The sequence below is a fragment of the Macadamia integrifolia genome, chromosome 12, assembly GCF_013358625.1.
Source record: "Macadamia integrifolia cultivar HAES 741 chromosome 12, SCU_Mint_v3, whole genome shotgun sequence".
Taxonomy (NCBI): domain Eukaryota; kingdom Viridiplantae; phylum Streptophyta; class Magnoliopsida; order Proteales; family Proteaceae; genus Macadamia; species Macadamia integrifolia.
The window spans coordinates 6,676,514-6,688,246 of NC_056568.1; the positions used below are offsets into that span (position 1 = coordinate 6,676,514).

General features: G+C 38.8%; 1 protein-coding gene across 3 annotated transcripts; it reads right to left on the minus strand.

Annotated features, from left to right (window-relative positions):
- Positions 1-10,826, minus strand: LOC122058110 (ribonuclease II, chloroplastic/mitochondrial). 3 transcript variants are annotated; one of them, XM_042620590.1, is made up of 15 exons: positions 10,274-10,826; positions 9,813-9,972; positions 9,521-9,634; positions 9,339-9,416; positions 9,138-9,269; positions 6,944-7,165; positions 6,688-6,870; positions 6,162-6,224; positions 5,941-6,047; positions 5,699-5,848; positions 4,999-5,158; positions 3,777-4,172; positions 2,379-2,603; positions 1,028-1,216; positions 1-838 (listed from the first exon to the last, which is right to left on the minus strand). In XM_042620590.1, exons 1-14 carry the CDS (start codon positions 10,534-10,536, stop codon positions 1,097-1,099), a joined length of 2,373 nt encoding a protein of 790 aa, XP_042476524.1. In that variant the 5' UTR covers positions 10,537-10,826; the 3' UTR covers positions 1-838; positions 1,028-1,096. The 3 variants fall into 3 exon arrangements, with proteins under 3 accessions (XP_042476524.1, XP_042476522.1, XP_042476523.1); XM_042620588.1 differs by having other exon boundaries at positions 9,521-9,637; XM_042620589.1 differs by having other exon boundaries at positions 1-953; positions 9,521-9,637.
- Between the last annotated feature and the right edge of the window lie 907 nt (positions 10,827-11,733).

Sequence of the window (11,733 nt, forward strand, 5' to 3'; positions counted from 1 at the left end):
TTTTGAGAAGTGGATGGCTTCATGAATGTTATTAACCTACATAGAGTATAATGCTTCTTCACGCCCCCAACCATACAATACAAGACTACATATAGTTCTTGACAAAAGGATAAGGACAAAAGTAGATTGCTTGATTGATATGTTTTACAATGTCTCCCAAATCCTTATACCCGTGAAACTTCGGAAAAGAAAAGATCATCCAAAGAGGACATGTCATTTCGACTCTGATAAAGGTAGCAGGCAGATAGTTACCTCATGCAGCGATCCACATCTCAGAGCCCAACGAGTCCAAGAGAATCCTTGCGTAGCTATAGTGCTGTATCATCCATTCATCCCCCTTCACATATCTTACGGTGATCAGGATCCCACTGCCGGCATCTGGATCCCATTCATCCTGGGATGAGCTTGAGCTTATCAGAACACTCCTGTTTGGCAACTAATTACAACTCCAAGATCAGTCAAATGCCAACTTTGGGGAAAAAAAGGTGTCACACATTTACTTGGTAGAAGCAATTGTTCTATATATACAAGTATTCCTGGTATCAGACTTAAGAAAATAGTCAAAACACCTGTTCGAAACACCACATTATCCATGCATGAAGCATGCCAAATAGAGTAAACAAAACTGCCAGAAATTCAACCAGTAAATCATCAATTTACAAGCTGAGATCCTTGGGGACCTGAATGCTGATAGCAGGAGTGAGTTCTTCCAATGGGGCAAGTATGTTAGTGTGTAATGTGGCAGTAAGGGTGATCTTATAACCAGGCCAACAATTACGAAGATTCTCTCTCATCAATGATGTCTACTCCACTGCAGATCATCTACAAGATGGACAACCTTGCACAGCACCAAACATTTAATACCTGTTAATTCCATACCATGTAAAGAGAGAAGATCGAGACCTTTGCCGAACAATTTCCAAGTACAGCAAGGTATACCTCATTAAAAGGGCCTGAGGAGGACATAACAAATCCAATTATTGATTGACTGAAGCATAGATCAGTTTCTGATTACCATTATGATTACCTTAGCAGCATAAAGGGCCAATGTCGTTGCAAGGCTGACTTTTGGCATTGAAGGGTCCTTTTAAATGCCTCAAATAACTTCCTTCAGTGACAGAACATCATCACGTGGATGAGCTTCATCCACCTTAACTTCTATTTCATCTCCAATCTGTATACCCATGGATACCCAAACAGAAGCTTGGATTCCAACCTACATGATTGAAGATTTAACAATTCAATCGTAGCATATTAAATAGACCCTAATCAGGAAGTCAGAAAAATCGCACTGTTAAAGGAAAATGTACAAATAAGTTTGAAAGTCTCAAGGGAGAAGTACCATTGCATAAATGTACAACCAAGTTTTAATGAAAGCTTTAAGAGAGAAGTACTGCATTCTCTATCCATGGAGGCAATAACTATCAAAGAGAGATTTTTTCGGTGCCAAAGTGTAACACAACAACTCATTGGTAAGTCAAAATATATCTCTACTTTCTTAATAATGCCAATTCATGTGTATGTTCTCACAACCAATAAATAAAAGAACTTCCTATCACCAGCAATTTCAACTCCCAAGTACATCTCTACTTCCTCCCAGAACTTGCATCTGTTAAAAATCCACACACACACACATGCAGATGCATGTGCTCATGCATCTCATGCAGACACAAACACCCATAACCCTACTGCATTGTTTTTTTAATAACAAGAAAAGGGGCAACTGATAAGGGCACGGGACTGTTCACGCACCCATGCACAGACATAAAAGCGTCTGTTAATGTTTGGAGCTTATCAGGTTATGCCGAAAGAAAGAATTGGGAACATGCTAATCAAACAAAGGAAATATAGAAAGAGAAGGAAAAAATTGGCGTGATGATTAGTTAATACAGAAGCGCATCAATGAGGTGCGGTAAAACAGTATCGTACGTTGGAAGGCAAAGAGAGAGGTGCTAGCCTACCCTACCCCAGCGGCTCAGAGAACCTTTTCCTTTTATTTATTTTTGGATGGAGGAAGGAATGGGATAAGGTTCAGTTGACATGTCTACAAAACCTTACTAAAATTTTCTAATAATAAGAAAAGTGGAAAGTGTAAGGGCACAATACTGTTCTAAAGTTCTGGGGATCCAGACCCCTGCATTTTGATTCATATAAGCTAATGTTTTTTCCCACTAAAAGGGTTTGCCTTCTCACTTCCAGTTATAGTGACCTATGCCAATGATATTTCTCGTCAATTGATGAAAGGCTGGTATTGTTGTCGTTGTTTTTGTTGTTGCCAGCAATGAGCTGATGCTACCGAAACTGGAATCTTGAAGGCCATGCTATACGTAATGAAAGGATAGAATCATACAACTCCCAAGTCAATGTTAAAATTTCACCTCCATCAACAGTAAGGCTGCCATTCGATCTTTGATAAATCTAAGGATCAAGGCACGGAACTTCTTTTCTTTGGGTTGCCTTCTCAGGAACTCTAATAACCAATACCGAAGGCTGCTGTTGTAGAGTCTCTTCGCCACTCTAACATGCATGTTTATCAGTGATGCCAACCCTTCCAACTGACCAGCTGAAAAAGGAGGAGCATCTCCTTTAAGAAAGGCTTTCACCTGCAAAAGAGGCACATAGACTAAAAGATGTTCACACCCAATGAATCTAGAACATAATCCAGAGCATGGACGCTGGGGCACCATAAACTGAGATTTTTGGCTAAAAAGGTTTGACAAAATAGCAAGCAGGGATATGAATACCAAAATGAGGCGAACTGCTTGACTGCATGAATCAATAATAAATAAACTAGAATTCGTAGTTACATAAATAACCAACATATAAACGCCAAAAGTTTGTGTTCAATGATAGGGAAAAGTAGGTCGCCATTCACTTTCGGAATTTCAGATTACATGTCTCAAAACAATGAAAATTCATAGAAAATCTAAAGTGATGACAGCTAAATAATGCATAAAAAAATTAGGGCAAGGTTTCCTACAGGGTCTGTTTTGGCAGATCTGTTGGAGCACAAATTTTGAGGACATATTGTCCATGTGATCACCTACAACTCAACCTAATTTTTCCACATGAAGAAACAAAAGTTCTGAAAATTCAATCTCAGCAACTTTGGGAAACTTCAGTTCAACCATTGAAAATGTTGAAGTAAAAGTCCTAAGATGGCGAGGCACACACTAGAGATGGGACCCAAAACTAGATACATGGTTTTAATCCCCACAGGAGTGGTGTACCATCCAATGGTTGGTTTTGACCAGAATAGTCTTTTATGTGGCAAATATTAGGCAGGACATTTGGGATACGTGACAGGCTGACAGGCCGACAGCCGTGAAAAATTATCTCTTTTCCCATAAATTTAAAATCAAGTATGATAAGATAACATTCGGAATAACTCCCCCCCCCCCCTTCCCCAACCAAAAAAAAAAAGGAGAGAGATTAGAAGTCATTAGAATTTTCTAATGCGTCAAAGTGTAAGTGTAACACAGAAAACTAAGAACCTTTATTATATAATTTTTCTTTCTTCTTAGCTAAGGTAACCTCCCAAACACCCAGGCACTTATCACCTGCATCATGGTAATAGGTTCCTCACTTGGGCCTGGGTTTCTTACCTATGTACTGAGTAACAAGGCAAGCATCTCTGATAAACTGCTTATGAAAATGTTTCCACATTTTGACAGCAAACTGACAGCATAAAATCATAAGTTTTGGTTTGCTATGGCCTATGGTAATAAATCTAATAAAATAAATAAATGATTTCGAAGAACATTTAAGCAGCTAACCTGATAGTGAGCAAGAAGATCCATGTATCTGCGGATTGGAGATGTAAACTGCACATATCCAGGAATCCCCAAGATACCATGGCGTATAGGACTCCTGAAATCCATTTCTGCTGCACGCATAATTTTTACATACGCATAGCTTCTAACAGGTCCTTCTGGGAGATGAGCAAATGCAGATGAATCAATGTTCGACTGAGGCTGGCCCCTGTAAGGTAAAGGTATGTTGTTGGAAGAACCAAAGGTGGCTATAACTTCTCCACAAAGTATCATCATCTCTGAGACAAGTCGCATAGCAGGATCTGCTTGATTTTCAACATAGAGATTGATGGATGGCTCTGGATCATCTGGATTGGCGACCTTGACACGTGCTTCTATTGTGACTGTGTCAATTGCACCCTAGAAGTTCACAAGTAACATCACAGAGAGGTTTAAGCGACAAAGAAGTGCAGTACATAAACCTACCTGACGAAAATGAAAAGCCTCCTGAAACCCACATTGACATAGTTGGCCATGATAGAAGAGGCAAATGTTTGAATGAAAATTAAGAGACCTCCAAATATATATAAAATGACCAGCCAAAATGACATCAGTTGCAGCACTTGTTTGAGCAGTGGTAAAAAGGTGCAATTATACACAATAACATTGCTCCCCGTAACTTTTGTAAAAGAGGATCACTGACACCACACAATGTACGGGTCATGCAACCTGATGCCATATGCTTTTGCGCCATGTGAACATATACTATACACATGATTAATTATATCTATATTGATCTTTTTCTTCAGCTATAGTAAAATTTTACAAGTGGTATATATTAGCCTTATAAAATTTATTACTCGACTTACAATACACCTACAGCACCCAAAAGCTCTATTCTTGCAAAAATATGGAAAAGGGGGGGGGTTTCTTTAATGAATTGGAGGAACACAGCCAGCAAAGGAGGAGTAAAGTTGAACATGTCAACATATCCAGCTGTGCATCCATGTTGACATGAGCTTGACCTAAGGTCCTAAAGCAACAATGCCCAACCGATCAGATCATACTCAATGACCTAGTTGTTCCTGTTCTTTAAGTCCCAAACTCTCAAAACCTGAATGCCTGTTGTTAAAATCTCACACAACTAACAGTAAAGGCTTTCTAAGTGGGCAGTTCTACAACAATAAGATGCATGGAAAATGTAAAATTTGTTTGTTAAGGTTATAATGATAATAAAAAAACAAACCTGTTGCCGTCGCCATTGTAACCTGAGGGCAGCAGCTTCGGATAGAATTCTCAGTTCAGCCTCCTCTTCCAGGTTCAAGCGAAGCAACTCAGACGCACTCTCATATGTCAACATATAAGTTGGTCTGATGATTGAGTTATCTATCGTGTATTCTGCAATGCTAATTCCAATATAGAGCAGAAGATGTATTAAACAAGAGAATAAAATTTCATACAGCATCAAAATAAGAAATTTAAATTACGATAAGTCTAATCTGGTACTAGATGAAAATTATCATCTATAATTGGAATATATGAACACCATGCACATCCAGAGTCCAGACATCAGAACGCATGCACTATAGAATGGGGAGGTGGAAGGTAACAGCCAGGAGACTCAAACTCGAGAGAGTGTGGGCTTTCAAGTTAGCTCTTGATTTCCCCCATATGTTTCCACAATTCTCTGGACAATTTGAGAATTTCTTATTACAAAATAGTCAAGAAGTTATAGCTGGCTATGAAAGGGGGCCGATAATTAGCAAAGGGGTAATCTCATAGGTGGGACCCATTAATGGTAGTCATGACTCATGACTCTTAACATGTGTCCTAGATTGCTCATATCCAATTTATAAATTATAGTTTGCAAACCTACACTCACTATCAACTATCGACTTGCACCAAACTGACCAAAGAGAAAATAAAACCAGGTAATGGCAACTTACCTGCCATCAGGATGCAGTGTAACAGATACTGTGACAGCATTGCAAAGTTTTCCCTGTTTTAAGCTCATTCCCTTCATTGCAAGTTTCTCCGGGAACATAGGGAAAGTGGCAGTTGGCAAGAAAACAGACGTGCCTCTTCTCATTGCCTCTCTGAGAAGAATAATTAAAATAATTATTATAAGAGGAAGAACTCCTTCGCACACATTGCCACATTTAATAATAAATATATAAACTCAAAATACCTGTCAATTATGCTCCTGGGTTGAACCAAGCTAGTTGGATCAGCAACGTGTATCCAAACTTTGATCCGGCCATCTGGAAGCCTTGTTGCACTTAGGGCATCATCAAGCTGAAATATAATGGTTAATTACGAACTTTGACGGCAAGGTTCAGTTCAGCACAGCAATTGAATAAAAAATTAAGCCATTGGACTTCAAACCGAAATGAAAAGCTTGATATATACCTCATCAGCTTCATCAACATCAATAGCATAGACCTTCAAGTGTGTAAAATCTTTCCGTACCATCTGAAAAACAAGTTGCACCAAATGGTCATAATGCGATAAGAACATCAATGAGGTGGCCAAAAATCTCATGACCTTTTTTTTTTTTTTGGGGGGGGTGGTGTGGGTTTTTGGGACGGGGGGAGTGAATCTTAAAAAGAAAGTGCACAAATACACCCACAAAGATAATCAGAATATCATGAAAATTCCTTTACTTTTTGCAGTATGCAAATCCTACTAAGATTTGTATGTAAACAACAACTGCCCTGAGCAGTTGGTGAGGTTGTGGTGTGCGAAGCCCACTGTCAGCAGGAGGTCTTGAGTTCGAGTCTCGTTCCCCATCCCCCTCCCCCCCCCCCTATTCTATGGTGTACACATCTTTCTTTCCCTTTTTTTTTTTTTTGGCATGTATTCCTAAGAGGATCTAAAATGATATGGTGAGAGTTTCAACTGAAAACAGTGACTGGCAAGAGAGGAACAGACCTACCATGTCCAGATCAGGTGACCCTGATAAAAGGCTTTCCTCGGCTGACATAATCTCATCTGAATATTCAGTACGGATGTTGAATTTCAGAAGATCAAGGTTGACATGTACAGGGAAATACCCAATATCAATGAGGAGATTTAAAGCAGAAGATGACATCTTCGGCAGTCCCATCGCCTTAAGTATCTACCAGAACAAGCAATTAGTCAGAATAACTGCCAAGTTTAAATCAGCCAGATTTTTAAGAGAGAAAAATTACCACTCCAGCCATTTTCTTCTGGTCATCTGTTTTGCAAGCATCAATAGCATAAGCCTCAAGAGATTTAATCCTTTGACGGGTATTCTCTTCCACCATCCATGACCCCTTGGGAGGTTTAGAATGTGAAGGCATTGCCTTAGCAGACATCAATGTCTGTACAAACTCCTGGAGCTCCTTTTCTGCTGCCTCCTTTGCTTGCTTCCGACACAGTAGTTCTTCTACCTAATTTTGCAAAAACCATATAGCATTAATTTTTTCAGAAGAAATATTTGAAAAACATAAAACGAACGACTTTGCAGAAAATCAGCATGGGGTTAAAATTCTAAAATCTCCTAAAAAGCATACCAAAGCAGCCTGTAATTAAGGACTTCGCCTATTAGAGCCTCTGTATATTTATACTATGTTGTAGAGGATAGGACTTGCTTTGGTACCTCATACACTAGAACTTGCAAGGATAGAGATACAACATCATGCTCATTTTGTTTTTTCCCTTACTGCACCTGGTATTTAATGATGCCCAAATCTATAGGCCTAGTCATCTACAAGCTTGGATACCATTTCACTCATTAACTTCTTTGATGCACCAATCAAATTGTTACAAAGCAACTAGAACTAGAAATAGTAGTTACCAAGGAACATGTTTTCCACATGACTAAATATTTATTAGTAATTTAGTATACATTACACGGAATAGCCCATTTCCAATTTATCTAACTCTTTTATCATTTATTTTAATATACATTAGACCGTCGTGAGACAGGTTAGTATTACCAACGTTCGCTTCAGGGTGAGAGCCCTGTCGCACCACGAGGCACTGTCGGTGAGTCGGATTGTTTGGGAATGCAGCCACAATCGGGAGGTAAATTTCTGTCCAAGGCTAAATATGGGCGAGAATTTATTATCTCATTCCTCCTTTCATAAAAGTAGGTTGGGTGATAGATTGTCTTAGTGGTGGACGTAATGCATGTAGGACGCTTTGGCTTGACAAATCTATATGGTACGTCAGGTAGATAGCGGGTACCTTACTATAGTTCGTCGTTATAAGCCTGTGGCTGATTGTAGTGGTGCGTCAAGTTGACAGCCGGCACTTATTATAATTAGTCAAAACCCGTCAATCTTTTTTGCATGGATCCTCGTGTTCGTCCTTGCTTAGAATCTCCATGTAGTCAACCTCATCAAGTTGGGATATGGTTTTGGATGTTGTTGTTGTTGTAAGTGTGAGCAGAGTTGTGTGTGTGTGTGTGTGCGCGCGCGCGTGTGTGTACCTTTGTGTGTGAGAAATTGCATGTGTCTACATAACCGTCCACGTGCTTTCGCCTTTAGCCATGTGGGGAGGCATGACTGACTCAGTCTGCCCATCAGTTGATGGTTTCTCTTGATCGTCATGTCTTAAGTTTCATACCTTAACTCAACTATATGGCACCATGTTTCAAACATATCCACATGACCAGGAAGCTTTCTTTCTTCCTTTTTTAATATAAACTTGAAAATATTATTTCTTTATTATTATTATTATCATTTGGGCCATGGCCAATTCCAACTAACCTACAGAATCAAGTCCTGAAACAGATCAATTACCCCCCAAAACTATGGTTTACGGTAGGCGTCCTCCATTCTTGTAACAATCTACCCTACTAAGAAAAAAAAAGAAAAAAGGGGGGGGGGGAGCTAAATTGTAATAGACAAAAAACCAAGTGAGATTAACAAATCAAAAGTTAAACTGTACAAGGAATAACCCTTCCCTTTCTTCTACCCCCAACCCACTGGTTTTCCTTCGCTTGAACCCTAAGAGTGGAGGACGGAGAGGTTGCAGCAGACTAGCAACAACAACAGTGAGTTATCTCTCTCTCTCTCTCTCTCTGGTCTTTCTGCCACACAGTTTCCCAGTATCCTTCAGTCTGCTGCTCTCCCTATCACTTTCTTTTTTTCTTTATCCTCGAAGGAAAATATCTTTGAAAGATCACAACCCCACCAAACCCATCATGACCTATGGCCAAATCCACGCCCACACACATGGACAGTGACAAATCTGGGTAACATAGGATATAGTGCATTTGCACTAAAACTTTCTCAAATTTGACATTTATCTTGTATATCACCCTCACCAGATAAAACCTTTTCAAAGAACCACTGTAAAACCACAACTTCCATAAAATAAATGGGCATGTACAATAAATATGATAACAGAAAATACCTGAACAGTTGGACGTGGCTCATAAACAGAATGGGAACCTTTAGACTCCACTGTAGTGAAATAAATTTCATCTCTTGATAGCAACAAATGGCCACAGTAACTTTCCAACGGATCCATGCTACCAAATATAATCTGTATTTGTCCAACAAGTTCATAAAGAGGCAATAGAACAAAACTTTTGGTATTTGGAGAATATTTTACCTCAGCAAGCTCTTCTGGTGTCACTGACTTGTTCTTTTCCAGAAGCTCCATCCAAGCATATTCAAGTAATGTTGGGTCCTATGTTGCACGACAAATAAATAAAGTTGAATATGCACATATACCAAGTTTTCTTTTCTGGGAAGGGCACTTTTCTTGACCCCAGATCTCAAGAAAGAACATACCAAATGATCATGAGCCTTCTGAATAAAATTTGAAATCTCTGCGTGATCAAAATTTTCAACACCCGGAATAATATATGTAATTTGTTGGGGCTTAATGGAGGATGTGACGCCATTCTGCTACAACCAGACCCAGAAAAAAAAAAGGAATTAAGTGAGAGGGAAAATAAACATATTAACCATAACCGATAAGCTGTAATGCTCTAGTTCTCAATTGACGGCAGAAGAAAACTAAAAGAGTTTTAACACCTAGTAACCTATTCAACTGACTGCAATGGTTTTTCCCAAATAGAACCTGATCAGACACCATCCAGTTCTTCTTTCCATCCGGTTTCTGAGCAACTGCCAGCAATACCCTTTCAGAATCTTTCCGGAATTCCAGCAGCAGCCCTTTCTGCAGCATCTGCTTCTCAAGTTTATCTTCAACAAGATCCTTGCTGCTCATAAATCCCATTCTGTCACATATACTGACCAGTTAGCTCATAAAGGGAACTCATAAAGGGAACTTCAGATTATTAAGAATAGTCTGAACAGAAAGATATAAGACTCTCTAGCTAAAACTCATTGACCACATGTGGAAATTAGGATATCAATCGATTCATTACAGGCTGGGAATGTTAAATGATAGTAAAAGGTACAAACTGAAGAGTATTTGACAATTGAACTTCGACAAAATTAATAGTTACTTCCCCACGTGACGAGACACGCATAGAATTCTACACGAAAACCAAAGGATGGAAGAACGGGAGAACATACTTGCTGCTGGCACGAACTCGCTTCCTTGCGCGTATCTCTTCGAGCTCTTCAATGACGCTTTCGACGAGGCTATGAACGGAACAACGTAGAGTGTTGCCACGAACTATGAGCTTATTCGACCGCATTGTTTGAAGCCCTAATTTCTGGGTTCTGCTCACATGCGAAGGCCGAATATAAGATAAACTACATCGAAATGCAGAGAGAGAGGAATTAGCAGATATAAAGATAGAATAGCTGTTTGCCGCTCTCATTGCCATCGCCATTGAGGAGGCTTAAGGGCGCAGAATTGCAGGTCTCATTAAGATGCACAGTGAACCAGTAATGGTAGAATTGATAAGGGGAAATCGACGGAGAACACTAGACTTCAGATTTCAGACAGAAGAGAAAGAAACAAAGTAACAAGAGAGGAGAAATGAGAGAAACAACGCCTTCTCGTTGCTAACAATCGAAGAGCGTCTCGTTTTTGTGCTTGAGAGTGTAGACTTGCAGGATATGGTTTCCAAGAGGAGGAAGGAGATACATGGAAGGGTTTTCGCTTTCTCTAATTTTTCTTTTTTAGGGGTTTTATCAATTCTAAAGCTCTATATTTCCTGGTACGTAAAATTAAGGGTCGTAATCGGTTCGGTTTTGATGTATATAGTATGATTAAGTTTGGTTCATTTTTATTTGGTTGAAATCAAAATCGAACCATTTACTAATCAGTTGTACTTTTTAAAATCGGATCCATTTACTTTGCAGTTTTTGAACAGTGTCAATTTCACGATATTAAACAATTTTGATCACAATTTAATCCATATGGTTAGCAATCGGTTTGCTAGTTTATATCGGTTAGCAATTTGCTCTTATTGATAAACGCTTCAATCTTATATCAAATTAAATGAGGCATTGAACAATAAAGGATTTAACTACATAACTATATAATAGAAGTAAATTATTGAATAAACTATGCAACAGCCTCTATGGTCCTTATATCTTCCCTAAATTAAACCATCATGTTTTGTTACAACAACCAAGAAACTAAGTAATATAAAATATTACATGGAGAAAGTGAAATACAAACAAAGATATTACTAAACACAATTATTATTAGTGTTCTAAAGTTAAAGAGCATAAGGCACTAAAAACACATCGGCTAACTCCTTATTCTGTTAAATCACTATTAGGGTTAAACATGTAGGTTTTGACGGTGTAAACGGTTTGGTTTTCATGGTGTCTATTCGGTTTGAAATCGACGGGTTAAACGGTTAAAACAAAACCAACCCATTTAGGTAATCAGTCTTAAACTTGAAATCAAAACTGAACTATTTACTAAGGGCCCGTTTGGTATCGTTTCTGTTCCAGAAACGCCTTTTCGTGTCAAAAACGAAAATTTCAGTTTTTGTGTCAAAACGCAGTTTTTAAACGAAAAAATGGTGTTTTAAATTTTCAGATTTTTATCGGGATTTTTTTTTTTTTTTTTT

Excerpts from the sequence above, each read along its gene's own strand:
- LOC122058110 (XM_042620588.1), bottom strand. The coding sequence starts at position 10,536 with ATGGCGATGGCAATGAGAGCGGCAAACAGCTATTCTATCTTTATATCT. Across the intron at positions 5,159-5,698 it reads ACACTGCATCCTGATGGCAG|CATTGCAGAATACACGATAG; the intron begins GTAAGTTGCCAT and ends TATTGGAATTAG. Across the intron at positions 2,604-3,776 it reads ATCTTCTTGCTCACTATCAG|GTGAAAGCCTTTCTTAAAGG; the intron begins GTTAGCTGCTTA and ends CCTCTTTTGCAG.